At 47.7% G+C, this 26,907-nt stretch overlaps 2 protein-coding genes across 5 annotated transcripts in view; one reads left to right on the plus strand and one right to left on the minus strand.

The window, feature by feature from the left end:
- Window positions 1-7,003: 7,003 nt before the first annotated feature.
- Mkrn2os (MKRN2 opposite strand) lies at window positions 7,004-14,672 on the plus strand. 2 transcript variants are annotated; one of them, XM_032905873.1, is made up of 4 exons: window positions 7,004-7,309; window positions 10,919-10,968; window positions 12,250-12,412; window positions 14,255-14,672. In XM_032905873.1, the coding sequence occupies exons 1-4, from the start codon at window positions 7,092-7,094 to the stop codon at window positions 14,511-14,513; spliced, it is 690 nt and encodes a 229-aa protein (XP_032761764.1). In that variant the 5' UTR covers window positions 7,004-7,091; the 3' UTR covers window positions 14,514-14,672. The 2 variants fall into 2 exon arrangements, with proteins under 2 accessions (XP_032761764.1, XP_032761765.1); XM_032905874.1 differs by having other exon boundaries at window positions 7,016-7,089.
- Window positions 14,673-21,241: 6,569 nt separating this feature from the next.
- The window catches only part of Tsen2 (tRNA splicing endonuclease subunit 2), a 53,470-nt gene continuing 47,804 nt past the window's right edge, over window positions 21,242-26,907 (minus strand). For 2 of the 3 annotated variants that reach the window (XM_032905876.1, XM_032905875.1), the window contains exons 9-12: window positions 24,878-24,914; window positions 23,497-23,608; window positions 22,589-22,678; window positions 21,242-21,636 (exon numbers count right to left, since the gene is read on the minus strand). In XM_032905876.1, the coding sequence (XP_032761767.1) occupies window positions 21,577-21,636; window positions 22,589-22,678; window positions 23,497-23,608; window positions 24,878-24,914 (299 nt within the window). In that variant the 3' untranslated portion in view covers window positions 21,242-21,576. Of the gene's footprint in view, window positions 21,637-22,588; window positions 22,679-23,496; window positions 23,609-24,587; window positions 24,836-24,869; window positions 24,915-26,907 lie in introns of those variants that run through there. The other variant, XM_032905877.1, reaches the window with a different exon arrangement.

Consider the following 26,907-nt stretch of genomic DNA (forward strand, 5'->3'; position numbering starts at 1 on the left):
GTTGTTGTTATAAGACTTGATTGGTCATGGTGTCTGTTCATAGCAGTAAAACCCTAAGACAGAAGTTGATACCAAGAGTAGGGTATTGCTGTGATAGGCCTGACCATGCTTTTGTTTGGAAGAGTATGGATTTGGATTTGGATGTTGAATTTGGAAAGCAGTGGAATGATTTAAATGGGACTTAATGGACTATCCTAGTAGGAATATGGAAGACTTTGTTACTCAGAGTGATTTGAATTGCACTGACCTGGCCCAAGAAGTTTCAGTGAAGAATTTCAATACGTGGCCTACAGGCTGGTTTCTTTTTTTTGTTATTTGTTTGTTTTGTTTGTTTTTTGGTATTTTGGTGAAGAATGTGACTACTTCTTGCTCTTGTCCGAACAGTCTGCCTGAGGCTAAGGTGAAGAAACTCAGATTAATTGCATTGACAAAGGAAGTCTCAGAAATGCTCATCATAGATTTTGTTCTCTGGTTAAGTGTCATGAAGAGCATTTTAAACAAGCTCAGCAAGCTGAGTAAGGAAAAATATAAAATATATGGTTTGAGTATTAAAGGGGCACCAGGAAATGGAATGGAGCTGAATCCTGTGTTCAAGGAGATTAAATTGAATTAAGGGAATAATGACCTTGTGACAAGATTCCATCCAGCTAAATTTAGATCCACACATGGTAGTATAAGCCTTTAATCCCAGGAGGCAAAGACAAGCAGATCTCTGAATTCAAGGCCAGCCTAGAACAGATCACATTCTAGGTAAAGAAAAACTTAAACCCAGGTTTGCCGTCCCACACCTTTAATCCCAGTGCTTAGGAGACAGGCATGCAGATCTCTGAATTCAAAGTCAGTCTACAGAGCAAGTTCCAGGACAGCCAAGCTTAGGCAGTGAAGGAATTGGAAAACAGAAAGCTGGTGATATTGTAATAGAACAAGGGGCCATGTTCCAACCACAACTAGCAGCAGAACTTGGCACCTTTGGCCACGTGGCTCTGGCTTTAGAGTTCAGAATAAAAGGGGCTACTAGGACAACTGATGCTGGTTAGCTAGAGCTAAGAAATTAGTGGTGATTAAGAAGGGACCAGCATCATTGAGGAGAAATCTTCTTCGAATGTGTTTTCTGAGAGCACAACAAAGCTGTATTCCAGAGAGAACCAAGGCAGTACCTTGTGTTGCAGCTGAACTTGGTGTGTAAGAATCACCCAGGAGGTACTGGTTTTGAAAGTATGAAGGGGCCATGAAGAACAGCTGAGGCTTGGCACTGTGAGAGGCCATGGAAGGCCATTGGAATACGTGCAGCCCAATTTGCAGTTGACAGCCCTGGATTGAAGGGGTCATGCAAAGGACTTGAGGCATGGCACCATGAAGAGAGCCTGTGAGAGGCTATTGTTGAAGCCTAGTTGTAGGGGAAGACTCCAGCGTATTGGAGATGCCAGTACCATGGGATGGTCGCCAAGAACAGCAGCAGCAGTGGAGTGGATCAACCTGAGCTTAGAGTGCTGCAGAGGGCAGAGATAGAGAAGTGATGCTAGCCCTTTGGAGGAGCCCAGAAGATCATGTGTGGATCCCAGACATTGAAACAAGAAGCTGTAATATTGAAGGAGACTCCAAGATGTTTGAGATGCCAGAGCTGTGGGCTATCTGCTGAGGAAAGCTGCTAACAGGGAGTGGAACCAGCCCAGGAGAAAGAAGTCTGTTGTAGTCAACAAAGATGAAAAAGGAGTTGGAGATCTGAAGACTGCTTTGACATCAGACTTGGAGATGAGTTAGGAGTTTGCCCAGCTGGTTTCCTAGCTGGCTTTGGGGATTACAGTTAAGAGATTGGATATCAGAAGAGACTTTGAACTTTGAACATTGTTGAAACTGCTATAGACAATGGGAACTTTTGAAGTTGAACTAAATGCATTCTGCATTATGCTAGGTTTAGGTATGGCTCCCATAGACTCCTATGTCTGAACAAGCCTAAGGGGGCCAGGGAGTGGAATTTGATGGTTTGTATATGCTTGGTCCAGGGAGTGGCCCTATTAGAAGGTGTGGACTTGTAGAAGTAGGGGTGTTACTGTGGGTGTGGGCTTCTAACACCCTCACCCTAGCTACCTGGTAGTATGTATTCTGCTAGCTGTCTTCAGATGAAGATGTAGAACTCTCAGCTCCTCCTGTACCATGCTTGCTGGATGCTGCCATGCTCTCACCTTGATGATAATGGACTGAAACCTCTGATCCTGTAAGCGAGCCCCAATTAAATGTTGTCCTTTATAAGACTTGGATTGGTCATGGTGTTTGTTCATAGCAGTAAAACTCTAACTAAGACAATGCCTTTAGTCTTAATCCTTTAAACCATGAGGCAGAGGCAGTTAGATCTCTATGAGTTTGAGGGCAGCCTGATCTACATAGTGAATACAGATCTGCCACTACACAGTGAGACTCTATCTGAAGAAGAAAAAGAAAAATACTAGGCTCATCAGCATTCTGTCATGGGTGGGGGAGGGACTCATAAACACCCGCCTCCTCCACAGGCAGCTATAAGGAGTTAGTTCCTGGGAGACAGCCACTAGCAATTTGTCCTTGCTCAGGTAAATGACCCCTATCCATGCTCTTGCAAACAAAGTTAATGAAAATTCAGCGGGCAATTAAAACACACACACACACACACACACACACACACACACACACACACACACACACTCCAAAATAACTAGGTGTTGGTATTCTGTCTAAGTTCCACCCCCACAGTTACCTGGCAACTCCCCATTCCCCTCCCCCCTTCCCTCCATGTGCTCAAGGCCAGCCTCTATTTCTCTCGTCTTCCACTCTTCTTCTCTCATTAAACCTTTCCACGTGGAACCATGTTGGCTTTTTGTGTTTGTGTTCTGTCTGGATTTGAGCCGAGATTTCTACCCCAACTGTGAGTATGGGAGTTGGGAAGAAAAAGAAGGGATTCAGTGGGAGGGGCATGGGGTGAAGAAAATAGGGGAAAATATGGAGAGAGAGAGAGAGAGAGAGAGAGAGAGAGAGAGAGAGAGAGAGAGAGAGAGAGAGATTTTAAAGGACCACAGTATAGCTCAGTTGGTAAAGTGATTTCTCCCATGCAGTCCTAGGTAAAAATGCCAGCACTGCAGAAACTGTGCACGGTGGTTGTCTTAGTTATTTTTCTATTGATGTGATAAAAACATGTATGGTTATAAGTACCTTGGGAAGGAAATGACTTAATTTAGCTTAGGGTTCCATGCAACAGCCCATCACTGAGGGAAGTCAGGCCAGGAACTCAAGGCAGGAACCCAGAGTCAGGAAATGAAGCCGCAACCATGGAGGAGTGCTGTGAACGGCTTGCTCCCCATGGCTTGCCCAGCCTGCTTTCGCAGAGCACTCAGGACCGCTAGCCCAGGGCTAGCTCCACCTTCAGTGAACTGGATCCTCCCATATCGATTACCAATCAAGAAAATGCACTGCAAGTTCACCCAGGCCAGCCTGGTGGGGCACTTTCCCTCTTCCCAAGTAACTCTGGCTTGTGTCAGGTTGACACAAAAAGTGGGCAGTATAGTAGTTCACACCTGTAATCTCAACATTCTAGGGTTGGGGGCAGAGTTTAAGCTCGTTTTGGGCCAACTTGGGCTATTTGAGACCTTGCCTTAAAAAAAAAAAAAGAAAAAAGAAAAAGAAAGGTTGGGCAGGAGTAGGATTAAAGAGAAAGCTAGTTGGTTTAAGAGGCCAGTCTGGTCCCCAGAGCTCTAGGACAGACAGGGACACACAGAGAAACCCTGTCTTTAAAAACCGGAGGTGGGGATGAGGGGGGCTTACTATTCTTTCAAGAGAATTGAGGTTCAGTTCCCAGCCCACCACAGCAGGCAGCTCAAAACAATCTGTAACTTTAGGGGAGTCAATGACCTCTGACCGCTTCTGGGACCTGCATAAGAATGCTGTACGTAAATTCATCATGTTGGAACACATACATAAAATAATCATTAAAAAAATTGCTATGGGGGTTTGCGGAGGGGAAACCAGGAAGGGGAACAACATTTAAAATGTAAATAAATAAAATAACCAATAAAAATAAAGTAAAAAACTAATACATTAAATAAAGGTTATTGGGCTGGAGAGATGGCTCAGCAGGTAAGAGCACTGATCTTCCAAAGGTCCTGAGTTCAATTCCCAGCAACCACATGGTGGCTCACAACCATCTGTAATGGGATCCGATGGCCTCTTCTGGTGTGTCTGAAGACTTCAACAGTGCACCCACATACAAAATAAATCTTTAAAAAAAGTAAAGTTTATTAAGACATATTACTTCAGTCCACTTTTTATGGGGTCAACAATATTTCTTTCTCTTCTTTTGGTTTGATGCTAGGGATGTACAAGGGTCTTAGACAACATGAGGGCCCAACCACTGAGCTACTGTCCCCAACCCTGGCCTAAAAGTAATAAATTTTGTGTGTATGGGTCTTTTTTTCTGACGAAATAAAAATAGAAAACGTCAACCCTAAGCCCAAGAGCCTCTCTGACTGTGGGAAAACACAAACTGAAATATGAATAATTGACTAGAGAGTTCTGTAATCTGAGTCCAAATGAGCTATTCAGTGTGGGAGGGAGAATGGCTCAGCCCACACCCATCTCCTTCACCCTACACCCCAGTTAGTGGTGTTAGATAGTGGCCCTCTCCTCCCACCACAGAAGCAAGCTGTGCCATCCCCATCCATCCCAGTGGAGTCTGAGAAGTGTCAGAGAAGTCATGTGGCCTCTGGGCCTGCTGTGAGTGGCCCTCGCCCGGCTGACAGCATCCGAAGACCATTGGGTCCAGTCCTGAGTGAACTCTACACCTCCCCTTAGATGTGCAGACTCCAGCCCCTGGCAGAAAAGCAGCTGTCCAGGGGATGGAGGTGAGGAGGGGCTACATCACTACACAATGGAAGGGAAAAGGCTACAAGGAATCTAAAGATGAAGATTTCTGGGGAGAAACCAAAACAAAACGAAAGCAACTACCCAAAATTGGGCCTCCTAGAGAAAGCTGAAAGAACAGGGGCAAGAAGGCTTAGGAGCATTTGCCCAGGGAGGTGTCTGTCACAGAGACGCTCCAGACTTTCCATATGGGTGTCAAGTTCCCAAGCTGAGAGGACAGGGCTTTCTTTGCACAGAGGCTTCAAGTAACAACAGAAGACTTCAACCTGCCTGACTTCTTTAAGGACAACCTGCCTTCCTCAGGTGTGTCCCCGACTCTCTCCTGAGGCCAAGAGAAGGGGCTGTCCCACAGCAAGCAGTCAGGCAGGCCAGCCGTGCCCATGACAGTAAGATACTGGACGTTTGTAACCAGCACATGTCAGTGAGGTTTAATGAGAACGCAGCACATTGTACTGCCTTGGTCCACAGCCATGATCACAACTGCTGGTGCCCAGCCCCAGCAAGGATGGCTAACTCCAAAATAAGCTCCCTTCTTTCCCCTGCCAGGTGCCGTGTGTGGAGCCATGCCTCTGTGGTTTCCTACAGTGTCCCTCCCCAGTCTCTCAGCTCTGCCTGCCACAGGACTATCCTGGCTATTCTAAATGCTCAGGGAAAAAAAAAGAAATACAAGAACGAAAACCCCTGGAACTATTTCAGGAACTTGAGGCTGACAGAGCAAGCAGCCATGCTCAACCTGTCCTGTCAGAGAGGTCTCAGCCATCTGCATATCAGATATCTAGATTATGATTCATAACAGTAGCAAGATTACAGTTATGAAGTAGGAATGAAATGATTTTATGCTTGGGGGACACTACAACATGAGGAACTGTATTAAAGGGTCGCAGCATCAGGAAGGTTGAGAACCTCTGCTCTAGAGACGAGGCCACCTGGTACTGCTGGACTTGAAGAGCCTCCTATCTATGCAGTGGATTTCTGATTTATTTATTCTTAACTAATATACACTGGTTTGGCTTTTGTTTTTAGTTACAATGTAAAGTGGATATGTCTGGGGGAAATGTACATTTAGGGAAACAATAACATTTGTTTATCTGAGAAAAAAAGAGGAAGGAAGGCAGTGTGGGAAATAAGACAAATGAAAAACAAAAGACCCATGAAAACAAGGCAGTCTTAAGAACCATTCTGCAGACTGGACATCAGCATAGAGAAAAGGCAAAAACAGCCTCCTGCTGATTTGACACAGACAGCGGGTTGTGGTTTGTTTTGTTTTTTTTCTTTTTTTGGTTGGTTGTTTAAGATAGGGTTTCTCTGTGTATCCCTGGCTGTCCTAGAACTAGCTCTGTAGACCAGAGCTGGCCTTGAATTCACAGAGATCTGTCTGCCTCTGCCTCTGCCTCTTGGTGTGCCTCTAAAGCTGGAGAGATGGCTCAGCAGTTAAGATTGCTCTTCTAGAGGTCCTGAGTTCAATTCCCAGCAACCACATGGTGGCCCTCTTCTGCTGTGTCTGAAGACAGCTATGGTGTACTCATACACATAAAATAAATAGTCTCTTAATCACCAGAAATCCCTGTCCCCCTTTTCCAATATGTTGGGACTTGCCTCTTCTCCAAATTCCCTATCCAAATGGCTCAGGACACAAAGCCCAATCTAATGAATAGTTAGAGGCTTGTGACTGCCCCCTTTATGATGGAGGACTGAGTCGTGCGGCAGGCTGCCTGTAACTTTCCAACTTTCAGAGTTCTGTGACCTGGCACCTGCTGCCAGCTAGGGGAGAGAGGGACCAAACCCCCCTGTTTATCTGACTCCCCGCCAATGAACTCTGAGCCCACCCCACGCTGACAACACACTATAAAAATGTATGTGTTCCAGCAGGCAGGCAGGCACAACGAATTATGGTAGTGTCACAAGGAAAGGCTGAAGGAAGGCGAGACGGGCCGTAGGGAAAGCAGGGCTTTCAAGAATGAAGAGCTGGCTGTCCCCAGCTGCGAATGTGTGGCACCTACCGAGAACCTTGGTAAGCCAGCTCCAATAAGAACTAGCTCTTTAAGAGTCTAGCAGGTGCGGCCTGGTTACTGGTTAATCTACCTAGCTCCCATGCATGCTGATGTCACTGTAGATCAGGTTACTCAGGCAGTGTGAGTTAGCCAGCTGTATAATGAGGAAAAGGAAGTCTCCAGAAACCTGTTCTGGTGGCCCAGCAATCAAACGGTATGCACTTCTCGGGAGCTGAGAAGTCTCTAATTAAATTCAGGCACTGCGAGAGGTCCATCTACACTTTCGGTGTACCCCAATGCTGCCCTCTTTGCCAGGGGGACGTGGGCTCCACCAGGATAGAGGACGCACCTATCAGCATCTCAGATCCATTCTCCAATGGTCATCAAGAGAAATGCTCCTTCCTCCTCAAACCCACGAGAGGGACGTTCCTTAGGTACAGTGGCTTGAGTTATGATAAACCGTGCATGCATTTCTGCTGCGTGTCAGTCATCAAACCTTTTCTGAAGGACGTGTGCTGGGCAGTGCAGTGTGTGTGGAGTTGCTGTGGGTAGGCTGCTGTCCTTACGTCTTCATCTGCAGGTCTGTTTGTCCATCGGAGTGGGTGGTGTGAGGCCAGGGCGTGTGACTTGCCTGCCTAGGGTAAGAGCCTGGGTTTTGTGCACACATTCACTGGGTAGTGTGTGAAAGGCTGCGTGCTGTATGAAGACACCTGCTCAGGTGATTTCAGGAGAAAGGGATGCGCTGAATGGCTGACTGGGAATAGCCAGGCAGCAAATGTTATTGACAAGATATGTAAGCGACAGCTCAAACTTATGTGACAAGCAGGTACAATGTGCAGAGCAAAGTACAATCCACAAGACATGGTTCTTGATGGAGGTGAGTTAAATGAGCAAGGAAGGCTAAGAGTCCCTCCTCCTTTTCTTCTCTTTATTTCCTCTTCCGTATACAGTGCTAGAGGCAGAACTCAAAGTCTCATATAGGCTCTGTGCTGGACACGTGCTCAGAGCTAAGCTGCACTCCTAACCCCACTGCCTTTTTCTTTTCCCTTGAAACTGACTCTTGCTGTGCAACACAGACTGGTTAGAACCTGCTGTGTTGACCAGGGCGGTCTTGAACGTGTGATCCTCCTGCCTCAGTGTCTTCAGTGCTAAGATCAGAGACATGGGCCAACACATGAGCCTCTTCCAGTCATAAATCATGCAGGTTAATAAAATTCCAGTAAAAAACCATTATATTTTTTCCTTGAATGTGCAAAGTTAATTTAATGCTAACTGTGAAAACTTTTTTTAAAGATTTATTTATTTATGTTATGTATATGTGTACACTGTAGCTGTCTTCAGACACACCAGCAGAGGGCATCGGATCCCATTACAGATGGTTGTGAGCCACCATGGGGTTGCTGGGGAATTGAACTCAGGACCTCTGGAAGAGCAGTTGGTGCTCTTAACCACTGAGCCATCTCTCCAGCCCTTAACTGTGAAAACTTAACAAAAGAGTCAAGTGTTAGGGCTGGAGGGAGAGCTCAGCTGTTAAGAGCACTGACTGCTCTTCCAGAGGATCCGGGTTCAGTTCCCAGAGTGTACATGGTGTCTCACAACCATCTGTAACTCCAGTTCTAGGGAAGCCATTCTTTCCTTTGGGCCCTGTGGGCAGTACACATGCATAGTGCATGCACGTACAAACACACACACACTATATATATTATATATATATAAATATATATAATATATATGCAAAACACCTGTCCTTGCAAATTTTAAAAATGTACAATATTAAGAATGATAAAATTACATATATGTGAGTTATTATGAACTTTAGATTCATACAGTTATCTTTCAATAAAACATATATTTGATATTAATTAAATATTCATCCTTTCTAGAGCTCCTCATTCCTTTGGGTAGATCCAAATCTTCATTTTTCATCATTTCTCTTTTGCTTAAAAACCCACCTTTTTGTTAACTTTTTGTTGTTCACTTAGCCTAGGCTGGCCTTGAACTTGCTATCTAGCCCAGGCTGGCCTTGTTTCCTTAGCTTGCTAATGACAGGCTCCCCTCTTGACTAATATCCTCAGGAAAGAGTTTGCCATTAGTGATGGAGTTGCTTCCTGATGAAGGTGTAACCTGGCCCTCTACTCTCTTTTCTTCCCTTTTAATGGGCATCTGTGTACTCTCTGGCAAATGCTAATTCTGATGGGCACGGTCCTTAGTGCCATAGGCAGAATGAGCAAAGAGATGTGGGGCAGGTTGTAGGCTGTGGTGGCTGCAGACATCCAAGGCCGTCCTAGTCCCTGGGACTCCAAACAACTCCTTCCTTTTCATCCACATATCCAAGACTGTTGAGTTCCACAGAACTGTGACAAAAGGGGAATGAACAGTGACCCAGGGTCTCACTAGGCTCTGCTTGAATGAGGCTGGGTTGGTTAACCCTGCTGCTTAAGGCTATGCAGCGTGCAGACCACATAGAGGAGTCTGGTCAGTGGGAGACACTGACACTCAGCCTGAACGACACTCAGCCAGCCACGGGCACAGTTGAGAACTGCAGAAGAGGCCTGCCCATGATCTGTGTGAAAGGGCTGTAGGAGAAGGGGTGGCCAGGCCCCTTTCAACACTCTGTACTTTCCCCTCATCCTCACCAGTTGATTAAGATTTGTTGAACTTCATTCTCTGGTATCACAAACTAAAGAAAACACAGACTTGCCAAACTAAAACTGGAACGATCCTTCTGGAAGCAAGCCATAAAGGGCAGCCTCATACTTTCCATATCACCAGCCTGACTCGACAGGCCCAGAGTTAACACCCAGCAAACTGTCAAACTGAAATGTTCTGGGAGGGATGGTGGCCTGGCTAAGAAGGGGCCGGGGAATGAGGAAGGAGGAGCACCCAGAGAGGGGCAGAACCAGCCCTCAGCACGGACACGTTCTGGCTCCCTCTTGCTCATTCAAGTCTAGCCTCTGAGCTCATGGGGTCTTCGTAAGCTCAGAACAGTCCCTGGGGCTGAGGGAGAAGGAACCATAGTCATCCGAGTCGTTGGCCCTGGTAAAGCTGGGGTCGCTTGCTTTATTGAAGAACGGGTTACCCAGCTGAGAGCTGACACCAGGACTGTGCCCTCCTAGGAATGAGCTGCTGAGCACAGTGCACAAATCATGTCAAAGCATGTTATATACATGTCAGAAAGTGTCACAACGAAGCCAGTTATCTTGTTAATGTCCAATAACAAAAAAAAAGTTGATGTTGGCTTATAGCTTCAAGGCCAGCTTGGGCTACATGGTGAGCCTTTGTTTTAAACAAAACCAAACATAAAAGAATATTTGTAAGGGTGTGTGTGGGATAGAAAGCATGTGCTGAGATTATATAAGACCCTGGGTTTGATCCCAGACCTAACCCATCCAAACCAGGAAAACCTCAAGCCAACAGAGCAATGGTAAGAAACAGTAATCCAGGGAGCGCAGAGGCCATGGGTTATACTGAGCTGTGGTTAATTAGGCTGAGAACCAAGCAGAGTGGTGATAGCACACGCCTTTTATCCTGGCACTAGGGAGGCAGAGGCAGGAGGTTTCCTGAATTCAAAGCCAAGCTGGTTGACAGAGTGAGTTCGAGGAGAGCCAAGGCCTCATAGAGAAACCATGTCTCAAAACAAAACAACCCCCCCCCAAACAAAACAAACAAACGAAAAAGAAGGCTGGGACCTCTGAGATGCCTCCAGGATCCCATATGGTGGGACAGTGAATGGACACCCAGAGGGAGTAGGCAGCTCTTCAACCATACGGGGTGTGGGAGCTCTACTTGGGCTCTACTCTTTAGCCAGCCTACAGCTGATGGCGGGCAAGGTCTAGCATAGGCTACAGGGGAAGCCTCTGCCCTCCTCTTTTAAACGCCCATGCTTCATGAAGTGCTTGTTGGTGGGCAAGGTGACATGACTGCAGTTGCCGCTGTCTTGGGGTCTGAGGCAGGAAGATCCTGAGTTCCAGGATAGCCTGGGCTATGTATCAAGGCTTCTTATCAAAATAACACCCAATGCAAACAATATCTCTCTGTTTCAGGGAGTACGATGGGAAGTCTGATCTGCACGTGGGAGTCACTAACACACATGGTGAGCATTTCCTATGTTTCCCCAGTGTAAAGAACCCCACAGTACCATTAAGGGGAGAGGAGGGTGTCCAGCCACGATGATGTCACCGTAACAGCATACCCATTCTTCCTTCCCTGCTTCTTCTTCTGCAACCCAAAGCAAGTCATGTGACTTGGCAAGTTAGCACTACTTAGTCTGTGTGTTTAGAAGATTAAAACACTTACTTTGTAGTGGTGCTGGGGTGGAACCTAGGCAGGGCCTCCTGCAGACCTACACTAAGCCATACCTCTAACCCTTGGAACTGTCTTAATGTTTCTTCAGAAAGAGCCTTACAAACCTGCACATGCCTTGAGTCGACCAAGATCTCAGGTCTTGGGTTTGAATTAGAATGTGGACCCTCGGCTTCTGAGTCTCCACTCTCACACCCAACCCACTACACAGTGTCTCCCCACTACACTTGGTCCCTGCACCCCAGGCTTGAGGAATGAAATGGGGTGTGCTCAGGTCTGTGGTCTTGTGCTTTAGAAGGTGGACTGGGGGGTGGCTGTGTCAGAGCCTGTGCCTAGCCTGCGCCTGGCCTCAGTCCCAGCCCAAGCACTGAAGTCAAGAGCAGGAGACTGTCCACTATGTTTCGTTGGTAGGATTTAGTTTAGAGGCCACTGAGCTTCTCCTGGGGCAAGTTAGTGGAAGGACACTTCCAAGCATGCATGAGGCCCTGGGTTTGACTACCACCACCACCATCACAACAACAACAAAATAACATAATAACAACATTAGCCTTCTAAATCTCACTAGATCCATGATTCTTAATCTAGGGTCAAGACTTTGGGCTCTGAGGGACCTTTTCAGCCTAGCATCCTGTGGGAAGGCTGCTGGCAGCAGAAGTGTGAGGCTGACACTCATACCTCCAAGGAGCAAAGGGCACAGGTGGGACAGGAAGGAAAGCAGGCTCCAAATCCCAAGACTCATTCCAAGAAACCGGCTTCCTCCAGCCAGGTCCCACCTATCCACAACTTTGGGGGTTACATATCAGATATGCTGCATATCAGGTATTTACATTATGATTTGTAACAGTAGCAAAATTACAGTTCTGAAGTAGCAATGGAATAATTTAATGGTTGGGGATCACCGCAACATGAGGAACTGTATTAAAGGGGCAGCATTAGGAAGGTTGAGAACCACTCCTCTAGATGGACAGCCACACTGACGGTGGCAGACAAGCGTGACCCAGATTGACAAGATTTATGGCTTCTGTCATTTTCTGAGCACCTTTCACAGAGTGGCTATGTTTTGGGTTTTCAGGGGTCGTGTATAATTACAGTGCACGCGGCATACAGCGGGACGAGGCAGGCTGGGAGTGTTGTCTCAGTGTTCCACTAGTGCAGCCTAGCATGTTTGGACTGCTGGACCAGTGGGACAAGTACTTGGAAGACTTCTCCGCTTCTCCAGCCTGGCTGCCTCATAGGTAGGTGTCTAGAAAGACTGAAAGCCACTGTCACCCATGTGTCACACGTCTTCATCGCTCCACGGTCACTGCTGTTTCCAGTATAATCTGTGCCTAGACTGTCAATCCGTGAGAACAGCTAAACACGATTGTTAGAAAATGTCCCTCATAGATTCATTTGTGGATATTTGGTTGTCCAGATGCTGATGCTATTCTGGGAGGGAGATTGGGAGCAGGTGGGGCTGGGTTGGAGGAAGCCGGTCTCTTGGGAGGGACCTTGGGGTTTGGATTGGGCTCTGAGGGACCTTGCCTTCCTTCCTGTGCCACCTGTGCCCTTTGCTCCTTGGAGGTGTGAGCAGCAGCCTCCTGCTGCCAGCAGCCTTCCCACAGGACACTAGGCTGGACAGGTCCCTCAGAGCCCAAATAAAGCCCTCCTCCTGGAAGCTGCTGATTGTCAGTTACTTGGCCACATCAATCAGGGGTTGTGCCATGGAAGTTTTCCTGGGGTGGGGGGGATGGGAGTGGGAGTGGGGATGAGGGGGTGGGAGGGGGAGGGAGAGGCAGCAAACACTACCAAATGGAATGATGACTCCTGTTGCTCTCTCAGTCACAGTGTCTTCGGAGTTTTGTGTCTTGCTTGGCTATTTCACTGCTGTGCTTTTAAGATTTTAAGATTTTTTTTTAATGTTATTTTATTTTAAATGTGTCTGAGTGTTTTGCCTGAGTGTATGTGCCTGAAGAGGCCAGATGAGGGTGTTGGATCCCCTGGAAATGGAGTTACGGATAGTTGTAAACCACTGTGTGGGTCCTAGGAACTGAACCTAGGTCCTTTGGAGGGTCAGACAGAGTTCTTAAATGCTCAGCCATCTCTCTAGACACTGCTCTTTTTATCCTCCAACACAACGTCTCACCGTGTAGCCCAGGCTCCTGACTCAACCTCTAGAGTGCTAGGATTACAAGGAATCTGTCACTATGCCCAGTTATGAGATTTTTAAATATACACAGAAAAATCCATATTATATTTCATAATTTCATATTTACTTTTTGAGACGTCTTACTATATGACCTTGGCTGTCTTAGAACTTACTATGTAGACCAGGCTAGCCTCCAACAAAGAAAGACCTGCCTGCCTCTGCCTCCCAAGTGCTAGGATCAAAGGTGGGAGCCACCATCACTCGGCATAATTTTACTTCTTGACACAGCTTCTCACCAGAGAAGTCTCACCTTGAACTCTTAGAGATCAACCTGTCGCAGCCTCTGGAGTGCTGGCCTTAAAGCCTGTATCACTATGCGTGGCATTTAAAAACATTGTTTACAGTGTAAAAATATTTAAGTGCCATTTTTTGTTTATTTTAGTGATTTGAAATTAATTTCTCATTTTTTCCCATTGTTACTATTTTTTTCCCTGGAGACAGGGTCTCACTACGTAGCCTCTGTCGGCCTTGAACTGCAGAGGTCTGTCTACCTCTGCCTCTTTGGTTCTGGGATTAAAGCTATGAGCTCCATGCCTGGTCTCTATTAAAAAAAAAAAACTTTTAAAAATAACGTTATATCCATTTATCTGTGTGCCTCTATGTATATGTGTGTGTGCACCACAGCACACGTGTGGAGGTCCTAGAACAACTTGATAAAGCTGGTTCTTTTCTTCTACCGTGTGAACCCCAGAGATTGTCTGCGTTCATGGGAGTTGCCTTTAATGGTCAACCACTGATCGGCTTTTAATGTTCTCAGGGGCCAGCATGGTGGACTCCAGTGTCCTGCCACTGCTGAGGTGGGAGGACTATTTGAGGTCAGGAGTTTAAGGCCAGCCTGGAAATCGGTGATGACTGTCTTATCTCGGCGAGTCTCCCTTGTCTCTTCAAGGTATGAAGAGAATCACCACAACTGCTCGAGCTTTGCCCTGGCCTTCATTAACTGCATCCTGGCCATGGAGGGCCAAGAGCAGCTGGAGAAGAGCGAGTTCACGGAGAAGTACGTGATCCCAAGGACGCGCCTGGCCGCCAAGTACATCACGCTCTACAGGGCCATCCAGGAGAGGGGCTTCCACGCGACTGACCATCCCAGCCCGGGGACAAGCCCTGGTGAGCAGGCTGTAGCGAATGCTGCATGGGAGGGTCGCTGAGACAGGACATTTGGGCTTGTGGCCTTTCGACGGTACTGCAGATTTATAACTGTACTTAGTGCGACTCGTTTCTAAAAAGTATGTGGTTTTCCATTAAGCTTAATATATCAAAATTATAAAATTAAGAAAAGTAAATAAAAATGTATAAAACTAATAAAATCCACAGAGTATATAGCTCAGTGGGAGAACCATCTGCCTATCATGTAAGAGACCCTAGGTCCAGTCCCCTGTACCACACTCCCAATTTAAGAAAAAATAAATAAATAAAATTTCCCTGGGTTTCAAAAAAAAAATTTTTTTTTTTTTTTTTTTTTTTTTGGTTCTTTTTTTTTTTTTTTTTTTTTTCCGGAAATGGGGAAAAGGGCCTTTGCTTCCTAGGTGCCTATCATGGTTCCCCAAAAACACACATTTATTACAACTAAATTTCTCCAACAGTTGTGTTTTTAAGCTGAGAATCTGCTATAATCAGAGTGGAAGAACATTACTGATCAAAGGAAACACTTTGTATCAATTAATTTGAACTGAGCACAGTTGGTTTTTGATGTAAATAAGAGAGTGAGGGGACCAGAGAGGGGGGAGTTAAGGGTAGGAGTGAGAGAGAGAGAGAGATAGATATATAGATAGATATATATATAGAGAGAGAGAGAGAGAGAGAGAGAGAGAGAGAGAGAGGGGCTCTGAAGGTATATACATGTCTTATGTCTGCACCTGAAGACTCATGGGAAGGCTGGGGGTGCAGGCAAGTGGTAGAAAACCTGCTCAGTAACCTTTGCAGTGTCAAGAAGACCAAACAAAACAAAAAGGGAACAAAGGTGAAAGAGGCTTGAGAGACGGCCTAGCCATTAAGAGCATCTGTTCCTCTTGCAGAGGACTTGGTTCAATCCCCAGCTCCTACTTGGCAACTCACAACCCCTGTAACTTCAGTTCCAGAGGATTCCGTACTCTCTTCTGGCCTCTGCAGGCACCAGGCACATGGTGGACAGACACATGCAGGCAAAATCCCATATACATTAAATAATAATAACTCACAATTAGAACAACAAACCCCCAGTCTAACAGAAGCGCCGTTGAAACTTCACCCGTCTTCCTCTGCCTTCTGACAGAGGGGCCCAAACTCTAACACACTTCATGTCCTCTCCGGCCTGTTCTCTCTTTGGGTTTTTTCCTTCCCTAGCTGATCTCAAATGCTAGGGAGAACAAACTGGAAGCAGGACACCCAACACCACATGACTGACAAGACACCAGACACCTCATGGCAGAGGACACCAAACACCTTATCACAGGACACCCAAACTGCACTCCTCAAGTAGTGGTGGCCAGCCTGGCCCTTAGCCATGACTGCTTATGTGTGCACTTGGCCTGCCTGTGTTTGTTCCCTACTTATAACGGCTCTTAGTGCTTCACAGGTAAAGCTCCGGTCCTAGATGTGTCCTTGGTGTTGGCCACACTGAGATTCCTTTCTTGACCAGCTACACTCACTCCTCAGCTGTTTGGGTCTTTTGGGGACTGCTGAGGCCCCACGGCCTGGGGCTGTGTTAACACAGGAAATAGACACCAATTGTACTACTTGCTTCCCTCATAGCTGTGACAAAATACCTGGCAAACCCACTTAGGGAGAGAAATATCTGTAGTCCTTAAGCTGCGTGACACAAAAGCCCCTTCCCACCCCAACCTATGCTGCAGTAAGATGCCTTGCACGAACTGTCACTAATGGCTGCTCCTGTCAAAATGGTGGCACCACCATGTGTCTCCTTAGCCTGCAGCCTGCACAGGAGCTGTCCACAGTGGTGCATCCCTGTCTCCAGGGAGCTGTTCCACAAGGGCTGTCCACAGTGGCAGCACCTCCTTTCCAGCCTCCCCAGCAGCTCTATAGAGATGGTGCCTCAGTCAAAGCCGGCTAAGGCCAGAAAGGTCTTCCCACTGTAACCCATGGGCCCAATGCATGGGGAAGGGGGTAAAAAAAAAGGCACTAACTTCTAAGCAGGAAAACCCACCAATCCCTGAGCTTCCCAAGCTCAGGACCTGAAATCTCACCAATCTTCAATCTGGAAATCTCTACTCTGAAAAGCTCTGCCCCCTAAGAAATTCTATATAACCCTGCCCTTTGTCCAATTCCCTGCTACCCACTCCTGGGAGCAGAGAGCAGCCATCCCTAGATTTGTCTCTCTACATGCAGAACCCTCCATTAAATCTCTTTCATGGGATTTTCTGCCTGGTGTTATTCTCTCATCAGAAGAAGCCATGAAGAAGCAATGAAGGGGAGAGAAGGAGCAGGGCTGAGACACTTGAGCTCCTCGGCTCAGCTGAGGGTCCCCTCCCCTGGGGGCTGCAATGCCTCTGCTAACAAGGTTTCCTCTCAGAGCTCTGTGGTTCCTGAACTCCTGTGTCTCAGGAAACCCTTCCCTTGGGACACTGTCCCACATCAGAGCTGGAAGGTTCCTAGGCTCCCGTGTCTTAGGATGCCCTTCCATCCAAGCAGAAACACTTACAAACACTTTTTATTATTTATTACTTTTATTATTCCCACCACATATGCAGAGTTGCTGATCAATCAGGGCCATCAGACAAGGATCTGAGAGCCTTGTTTCTGCTGGCATCCCCAAGTAGGGGCTGAAGCAGGGTTTATAAGCATAACTCCCGAAAGCATCTGGGCCAAGTTAGTTATAATGTTTACCAATCAGAACTCGGGGGTTAGGGACTTTCCCATGTATTTCCCATGTATTTCCCATGTATTCCAACTGGCATTGAACATGTTCTTATGCTCAACCAATTAAATTCATTTGTTCTTTCTGTTGTTAGGAACAGGCATTATGTTTTAGGTAACTATTGCTTAGAGAAAGAGTTGGTCAGGTTAGGTAAAATGGAGTCAGAAGTCAAATGGCAGTACTTAAGACAAGTTCCTTTTATTTGTTCCCAACAAAGGAAGGCTGTACTTTGGTTCTTGGTTTAAGGGATACAGCCCATGTGATGGGGCAGTCACAGAGGCAGGAGTGCAAGGTGAGCTCACTGGACCTGAAGCCAGGAATTCCCCTTTGTATTTAGTCCAGGACCTCAGCCTGTGGGGACGTGTGGCTCACTATACGGGATGGGGTTTTTTTTTTTGTTGTTGTTGTTGTTTATTTGTTTTTTGTTTTTTTTTTTCACCAGACATTTGTCTTCTAGGTGGTTCTAGGTCCTATTGACAATCAACTCATGTCAGCCGTCATAGGCTCTAAGTCTGGAGATGGCTTCTGCTTTCCCAGGAGCTCTTGAGAGTCTTTTGACAGAAACTGGATTGGACCCTACCTCACATTTATTTATTTTTGATCAGCATACGAAATCGTGAGTTTCATGATATAATTGTCCCGTGTGTGGGTAATTTGCTAGGTGAGGTAGAGGGAGTAGATTTCCCTCCATACCAAATATTTGCACTTATAAACTCAGAACTTTAAAGAAAAATAAAACTTCCCATCCAGATACCACACAACAGCTAAGACTTCACTGCAAACCGAGCCGACTGTGATAGAGACAGGGTCTCTCATCGAACTGTAAGCTCACCATTTTGATTCAGCTGGTTGGCTAAAGAGCTCTCCAGATATGCCATGCCTGTCTTCATCCCCCAGTGCTGGGTTACAGAGCGTGTGCGGTCACGCCTGGCTGTGGACCTAGGCACTGAGATTCAAATGCGGGTCCTTATGCTTGTGTAGCAAGTGCTCTAACCCTCTGAAGCATTTCCCCAGCCCCTAAGTCCATTGCTCAGATGAAGAAACTGAGGCTCAGAAAGAGCACCATTCCCAAGGGTACCCATGTCCCTGGTACTCAGGTGAAATGTGAACTTGGACTTTCTGATTAGATTTTTATCAGCATATGCCAACGGAAGGGGCAGGAAGGTGTCAGAGGCAGAGCACTTACCCAGCATGTGTGACATTTGGGCAGACTTTAGGAAGAACTAGCGATGGTGAAACATGGTGTGGAAACTTACTCAGTTTTCTGTGGGGGGAAGCTGATCAGGAGGAAGAGTTTGAGGCCAGCTGGAGCCACCTGGCAGAGCCCTGTATCCTCTGCTCTCAAAAATGCACACGAAGATGCCAATTATTCCAGCTACTAGAAGCCTTTCACATAAAGGGAATACATACTCCACATGTTACTTTAACAGGTTTAAGAATGCTGTTTTCTTATTATGTATTCTCAGGTAAGAGGTCCCTCTGTTCTTCACAATGGCCAAACTGCTTTTAAACCTTCTAGTACTTTATAAAACAACAAATGTTTAAGATAAATCAGTGGGTTAAACATCTCAAGTTTTGGCTGGCGAGATGGTTCAGTAGGAAAGGCCAATTGTGGTTAATCTTAACAACCTGAGTTTGACCCTTGGGACCTGCACAGTGGAAGGAGAGAACTGACCCCTGCAAGTTGTCCTCTGATCTTCAACCCCGAGGCATTTCTACTAAAAACCCATCTGGAAGAGACTCCTGGGAGCCCGAGGCTCTGAAGAGTATGGGGAGGCAATTCCGCTAAGGTAGGCTACGGCATCTCACCCCTGGAAGGTTCCTGAACATGGCTTTGTCATAGGGCAAATTTCTTTCTTTTTTTTTTTTTTTTATTAACTTGAGTATTTCTTATTTACATTTCAATGTTATTCCCTTTCCCAGTTTCGAGCCAACATCCCCTAACCCCTCTCCCCCCCTTCTATATGGGTGTTCCCCTCCCCATCCTCCTCCCATTACTGCCCTCCCTGCAACAATCACGTTCACTAGGGGTTCAGTCTTAGCAGGACCCAGGGCTTCCCCTTCCACTGGGGCTCTTACTAGGCTATTCATTGCTACCTACGCAGTTAGAGCCCAGGGTCAGTCCATGTATAGTCTTTGGGTAGTGGCTTAGTCCCTGGAAGCTCTGGTTGGTTGGCATTGTTGTTCATATGGGGTCTCAAGCCATAGGGCAAATTTCTAATCTTCATTAACTTGACTTTTTTATTTTTCATTCGTTCGTTCATTCATTCATTCATTCATTCATTCATTCATTCATTCATTCAAGACAGAGTTTCTTGTCTTGATTGTCCTGGAACTGACTCTGTAGACCAGGCTGGCTTCAAACTCACAGACATCTGCCTGTCTCTGCCTCTTGAGTGCTGGAATTAAAGGCGCGTGCCACCAGTGCCAGGCAAACGTGGGCTATTTAAACAAATGCATCACACATCTGTTTCAGAAGGGCGCAAGTCCTCCAAAGCTAACACTGCTCTGTCTGGAAGCCACAGGTGCTATTCAATCAACTCCCCTGCTGTGTTTCAGTCCAGCCCCCCAAGGCTCTATAGTAACAGCTTGCTGTCCAAGGTCCAAGTCAAACATGCAAAGAAGAAACATTTCCACATAGGTTTGAATAGAGGCTGCTTTTGGAGCTGGGGTTTTACCAGTGCTAAATCCTGATCTAGAATGGGCAAGGCCTGCATCCCCAGCAGCTCTAAACCAAGCCAAGTGAGAAGATGGTGTCTCTGCTACACTGCCCTTCCCTCTGCCGCCCTTCCTCAGTGGTGGGGTCAAACCCAAGGCCCCACTCTGCAGGCTTGCTTCGCATTGTGCCCTGGCTCGGTGATGCTCCTTCTCAGCTTTGTGCTGAGTGACAGCTATGGTCTCCTGGGCTCTCACCACACTGTTACTGGAGTCTGTAATCTTGGAGTCACTCAACCTTCAAGGGACCCGAGATGGTGTGTGACGGGGTGAGAGCTCCAACTGCAGTGTATCCAGGCTCTGAGCAGGACTGAATGAAATACACGCGGCTCCTCAAACTTTTGTCTGACTTTTAAAAGTTCTGAAAAGTGATCACGCAAAGCAACAAGAAGCCACAAGAAATCTCTGCTCTGGAGCCTGAGGGAAGCCATGATGGTAAAAACGCTAAACATGAGGTGGGAACAAGCATCTCTGTGCAGTCCACCGATGCCTGATGGAGGGTCTGGAGAACTGCATTGCCAAACCCGATCTTCAGATCACTAGGCCTAATGTGTGTGTGTGGCAGGAGTGGGGCTTGTATAGAAGCTCTCTCAACTAGGATTCAGGACCATGAGTAGACTGCACGGAGTCAGGGAGCTGGAGGACATGGGCCACGTCAATTAGCAAACACGCCTGGTTCCTTTTTAAAGATCATTGCTTCCAAACAGTGTCAGCAGACTACTTGGAGACCTAGTGCCCTCACCATCTGCCACTTTCTTGAACCTGGATTTGGGTGAACCTCAGACACTTTTCTTATGCTTTCATTAACTCACGATGTGGCTCTCAATCCACCCTCATGGAACCACATCCACGCTGGTTATCTTGTGCGTGTGTGCTGTCCCTGCTGAAACATGTTGAAGCTTAACTTACCCATTAACAGTGCAGGGGCAAGTTCTCTAAGGGCGGTGATCACATCACTACCTCCCCTTGTAAGGGATTACAGTTCTTCAAGGGTGGGTTAGTTCCCTGGTCAGAGAACCACAGCCCCGTCCCCATCTCTCGTTTTGGCCCACATCCCTTTCCATTTCTCTGGCATATTATGATGTTGCCAAGTGCCAGACCTGTGCCATGCCGTTTGGACTTTCCAGCCATGAGAATCATGAGCCAGATAAGCTCCTTTCTTTATGCGATAGCCAGCATCAGCCATTCCGCTACAGCAACACCAAACACTGCCTGAGATGCCGAAATGCCCCTCAGGCAGCAGCTTCCTCTCTCACCCGTGAGAAGAGGGTAATGATGTCATGCTCTGCTAAGTGTTAACTGCATTTGTTCTCTCAAAAACCCCACTGCTTATTTTTATTTTATAAGAAGTTCTCCAAAGCGAGATGCATCTTTAATAGTCAGTACTACATAGTTCTGTGTTCAATGCACCAACCTGTCAAACAAGGAGTTCACTGAGGATGCACCAGTCACGTTTCAAGGTTTCCGAACCGTCAATGGGTTTCCAGTCACGTGGGTAATTGGTTGAAGTCCTTGAGTGGGCTGAGCTACAGGAGTAGATTTCTCTATTAAAGCAACAGAGCACGGGGTCCTGTGATCCCCAAATGTGCTGATGCTCCTTCAGGGCAGGCTGATGGTGAACTGTGGACTCTGGGATTGAAAGGTCAAAGCTCATCTTGGTCACTTCTCTCTCGGGAAGACACCCATCGGCTGAGAATCACCTCCTGCAACCAAACAAAAGGGGGCCGGGCTTCAGAAGTGGAAATGGGAGTCCCAAGCATGTGATGTCACAGCTGCCTGTCATGGACTGCCAGTTTGCAGGAATTCCCTTCCCAGGATTGAAAGAGGAAGATGTGGAGGAAGCGTGAGGTAACCATAGCCCTCACATGGGAACCCTGTCCTCTGTCACTGCTGAATTAGCCTCCCAGCACACAGCAAGGGGCAAGGCTAGTGCTCAACCGGGTGAGGACCAGCTCTGGGACACACGGGTGCCTGTCAGCCATGGCAGTGACAAGTGGGCACTGGCGTTTTATAAACCACAAACCTAGAGGAGATCAGAACAAATGGAGAGAGGTGCCACTGGGGCCCTGGGGGCCAAGTGACATCTGACCAAGACCAGGGAGGGGGCACACAGAGAGGAAAACAAGGGCACACAGGCTGTGTGGGAGGCTAAGGTGTTGTTGAAGTCCTGAAGGCAGTGGGCAGTGGGCAGCGGGGAAGGGCTCAGAGACACTAACACACAGTGGTGACTCCATTGTGAACTTGGCAGGCCCAGCAGAGGAAAGCAGACAGGACTACTGGAGGGTGTCTGGTTCCATGCAGGAGCATGGGAGTGACATGCACGGGTGTGCAAGGCTCAGGTGTGTGTGGCAGAACAGGCGTTTACTCTGAGTGAGGCCCTGTGTTCCACCCTCAGCACTGAAGGAGGTTCAAGGTGGGGGGCAGCTAGTCTCTGGGAGTGAGACCTGTGGGAGACCCTGGCCTGGCTGTTGAGCTGGACCACCCATTGCTGGAGACGGGGAAGCCGCAGATAGACTGGCTGAGGCTGTGGAAGGTGGAGTCTGACAGGTTCCCGGGGAAGAAGGTGAGAGAGGGTTACAGGGCCAGAAGAAGCTTCCTTGCAGAGGGGGCAGTGGGTAGAGACTTGGGCTGATGTGGATCTGTCTGCGCTCACACCTGAACTTGAATCCTCTTCATGCATTCTGGGGTCTCCATGTCTTCGTCAGTCATGGTAGAGGGCTTGATCAAGTAACACAGCATCAGCTCCTGCAGAGAAAAGATGATGCGATTTCTGTTCTCCACAGAGACATCACATGCGTCAGTGTGTGAGGGGGCAGGCACCCCTTCCCGTCCCTGTGTACAGACTCACTGCAGTGTGCACACTCACAGGGCACACCTCCTGCTTCCCTGGCTCTTACAACGGTGGAGAGGATGGGGATAAGACACAGCGGACATGCCGCTTACACACCCAAGATGGAAAATACTCACTCACCATACAGACGCCACCAGGGACGGGCGACCAGGCTGCCTCAGACTCAGGATCGCCCGCCTCCACTCTCCAAGGGTGGGGTTACAGTGCACACTCAGTGGTACAAACAACTTAAATTTTTTTTAATTTTTTTTTTAATTTTTAGTTATGTGTATATCTGCATGTCTGTGTAGGGAAGTGTATGTGAGTGCAGATGGCTGTGGAAGCCAGAAGAGGGCACTGGATCTCCTGCAGCTGGAGTTCAGATGGCTGGTGTGGGTGCTCTGATCCTCTGGGGAAGAGCAGTGTGAGCTCTTAGCCACTGAGCCCCAAACACAAACAAACAAACTTAGTTTTGTTTATGTGTGTATGTGCGCGCCATGTGAGTGCGGTGCCCACAGAGGCCAGAAGAGGGCGTCAGATCCTCTGGAGCAGGAGTTACAGGTGGTTGTGAGTTGTCTGATGTGGGTGACTGAACTCAGGCCCTGTGGAAAAGCCAAGTGCTCTTACCAGAGCCACCTCTCCGCCCCCTCCATCCCCATTAAAAGAACATTCTACTGACTTTATGAGAAAAGCCAAGGAGCCATGTAAGTGGCAGTGAGGATTCGCTTGTTACCTTTGAGACGTTCCCTGAGACTCTGCTCAAGGCGGCCAGTGACTTCCAGCTGAAAGGCCTTCGGAGGGAGCCTTCAAAGTTGTCATCCACGAGCTCAATGATGACAGAGTAGCTAGAGGACAAGATGGACACTTTGGAAAAGCCACACTATCAACTTGTTCAGAGAACAGCATGTCTTACCAAGAACTAAGACAGGAGAACTTCACATTGCCTGCTGCTAAAACCCTAGACCACCAAAGAGAACGAGTAACGACCAACCAGATGGGCAGCCCCCACCCCTCAGGCTGCATGCACGCCTACTGACAGGAAGGAATGGACCTATTTTTCCTGATGTAAAAGCTGTAAATTCCTGCAACTGTTTGGATACTCATACTCACTGGGCGCTCTGAGGACTGTACACAGACTAACTTGGCGTTCAACACAGATCCAAGATAACATCACTCATTGTGGACAGTGTGCTAAAATTTCTTACACTGCTGACCATGGAACCCAGCAAGCTGCGCCCCAGGCCAGCCTGGAGCCTGGATTCAACTGGGACTTGCCACGTACACCAGGCTGACTCGAAACCTGAAGGGCTCCACCTGCCTCCTGCTCAGAGGGCTGGGGTTAAAGATACCACACCCGGCCAGGAAAATGACTCTTTGAAGAGATGTGCTTTATTTTTATAAGTATAGGTATTTGGGCTGGAGAGATGGCTCAGTGGTTAAGACCTCTCCCAGAGGACCTGGTCTCACTACACACATGGCAGCTCATAACTGCTTATAACTGCCGCTCCAGGGGCTCAGACATCCTCTTATGGCACACATGCAGGCAAAACACCAGTGCACACAACAGTTAAGAGTTATTAAAAAATAAGTACGGGTGTTTGCCTGCACGTGTTTGTGCACCATGTTCACGCTTGCTGTCTGTGGATGTCAGCATAAGACACTGCATCCTCCTGTGGTGAGTCACTTTGTGGGTCCCGGGAACTGAACCCGGAACCTCTGGAAGAGCAACCAGTGAGTGCTCTTCACCACTGAGCCATCTCTTCAGCCCTAGGAATATGACATTTTTTTTGTGGGGTGGGGTGGGGCGGAAGGTTTGGGTTTTTGTTTTTTTTTTTGAGACAGAATCGGTCTGTGTAGCCCTGGCTGTCCTGGAACTTACTCTGTAGACCAGGCTGTCCTCGAACTCAGAGATCCACCTGCTTCTGCCTCCTGAGTGCTTGGTCTAAAGGTGTGCATCACTGCACCACCACCACTCAGCTAAGAACATGACTTTTAATTGCCTCTGAAACACTGAAAATTAAACCCAAAGCCAGATATTTCCTTGTGTCCTCTCTATTAATTTATTTAAAAATGTCCATGTCCTCTCTATTAATTTATTTAAAAAATGTCCAAACCTTGCATGGTAAAATGGAGGGCCTTTCCGATACAGCACTGCAAAGAGAGAAAGGAGATATTAGCCCTTCAGAACCACACAGAGCGAGCTAACGCCCAGCTTTCTCCATGAGGCACTCTGCTCTCTGGCCCCTGCCTGGCTTCAGATCCAAACTCTTTCTCCCCAGAAACAATGAAGCTAGTCAAATCTGCTGTCCAAACCCTGACACCCTCGTTAACCCCACAAGCAACTCCCAGAGTTAAGTACAAGCCATTTGTTTTTATTTCCCTTTGGTGTTGGGGACTGAGCCCAGTGGTTCACTCTGCCCAGGCCATACTCCTAGCTTGGGTCTTGTCTTTCTCTGTGTGGGAAGTGGTAGAAAGAACATGAAGTTCGTACAATATATAGCATTTGTGATTTGTTATGATCAACCATGCTGAGAGAGAGAGTGAGCCCTGCCTGTGGTGCTGCGGCAGGTGTCACACTGAAGACGCACAGTTTCAGGGAAGTCATGGATCACTTCCCAGCCTTTTGTCTAGTCAAGTGTAGGAATTCAGTGGTGAGAGCATATGCTGTCTGAGCATGAGGAGTTTTAACCACCAGCACCACATAGAAAGTGGGGCACGGTTACGCACGCCTGAAACCCCAGCACCAGGGGGTGGTAGGTAGATTGTGAGAGCTTGCTGGCCAGTCCACCCGAAACATGTGCCTCTGTTATGGCTCACGGAGGGACCCTGTCTCTAGGCAATAGATAAAGAGTGACAGAGAAAGTCACCTGACCTCTTCCTCTGGTCTCCTGCTGCATGCTTACCTGCAATCATTTGCATGCCTCTCACACAATGCACTGACATGCAGGGGTTGGCGAGAAGTCTCAGCAAGTAAAAATGTTTGGTATGAATGCCCATTCATACATAGCACACGTGTCCACGCATGTCTAAGTTCACTGTGCCCACACCATGGTATGTGCTCGTGTGAGTCTGAGTCATGCATGCACTAATAAATAAAAACTAAAATCTGTAACTAACTAAATAAGAAATTCAGCCGAGAGGCTACCAAGAATCATAGCCACACACTTATCCAGTTACCAGCCTGCCTTTCTCATGGGATCTGACACATGAAGGGGTGAGGCCAGTCTGTAGAGATCAAAAGAGCCTCTCTTTGAAGGAGCCTGGGTCTAAGGACAGTAGCCCTCTGCAGGGGCCCCTTGGAGGCAGGGACTGGCCAGCTGCCCACCACGTCCTCCAGGTTCAGTGCCTGAGCAGCTGAGCCTGGCCCTGAGCTGTGCCACGTGCCCGTCAACTCACTACCCTCCTGGGTCCAGAGCTCAGCACTTGGCTGAAACCCTGAGGGTCTGTGCTGGAGACGGAGCAACTTTTACCATGGAGAAGCCCAGGACCTGAGCACCTGTCAGTCATCTGGGGCCCCCTGGAGATGCTCCCTGGATTTCAAGGAAAATAAAAGAGAGCACTGTGGTAAGCCCCAGGCCTGATATTCATAAATGAACAATGAATGGCATGGCCATGCCCTGACGGCTGAAATCTAAACGTAAGCTACAGCTTCTCTATGTGCTATGTGCAACCCAGACATTGGCTGTCCCCTTGCTCCCCAATAGAGGAAAATTCAAGGAAAGCTTGTTTCCCTTGAGAAATGAATGCAATTTCCTTTTTGGAGACAGTGATCCTGGAGCCAGCTCAGGCCTCTCCAGGACACTGCAGGGCCCCTTCATCCAGCTGCTGCTCCTGGTCTGGTGTCTGTGGTCCCACTGCCATTGGCCTATTCATTTCCTACGTACTGTGTTTCAGCTCAACTCTGTTCCCACCAAGTGACTATCTGAACAGCTCTCTGATGTGGGGTCCAGCAATGGGAAGAAGGCGCACCAGGACCGTCGCTTCCTGCCCACTTCTGTCACTCCAGGCAGTGAGACTTTAGGCCAGCTACTGGCATCTCTGAACCAGTTTCCAACATTCTAAACTGAGGGCATCGCTGGGTGCAGAGGCACACACATGCAGTCCAGCCACTTAGGAGGCTGAGCCAGGAGGGCTGTTCTTCTGT

This window comes from Rattus rattus, chromosome 6 (assembly GCF_011064425.1).
Source record: "Rattus rattus isolate New Zealand chromosome 6, Rrattus_CSIRO_v1, whole genome shotgun sequence".
Taxonomy (NCBI): Eukaryota; Metazoa; Chordata; class Mammalia; order Rodentia; family Muridae; genus Rattus; species Rattus rattus.

Excerpts from the sequence above, each read along its gene's own strand:
- Mkrn2os (XM_032905873.1), top strand. The coding sequence starts at position 7,092 with ATGCACTTCTCGGGAGCTGAGAAGTCTCTAATTAAATTCAGGCACTGC. Across the intron at positions 7,310-10,918 it reads ACGAGAGGGACGTTCCTTAG|GGAGTACGATGGGAAGTCTG; the intron begins GTACAGTGGCTT and ends TCTCTGTTTCAG. Across the intron at positions 10,969-12,249 it reads GGGAGTCACTAACACACATG|GGGTCGTGTATAATTACAGT; the intron begins GTGAGCATTTCC and ends TTGGGTTTTCAG.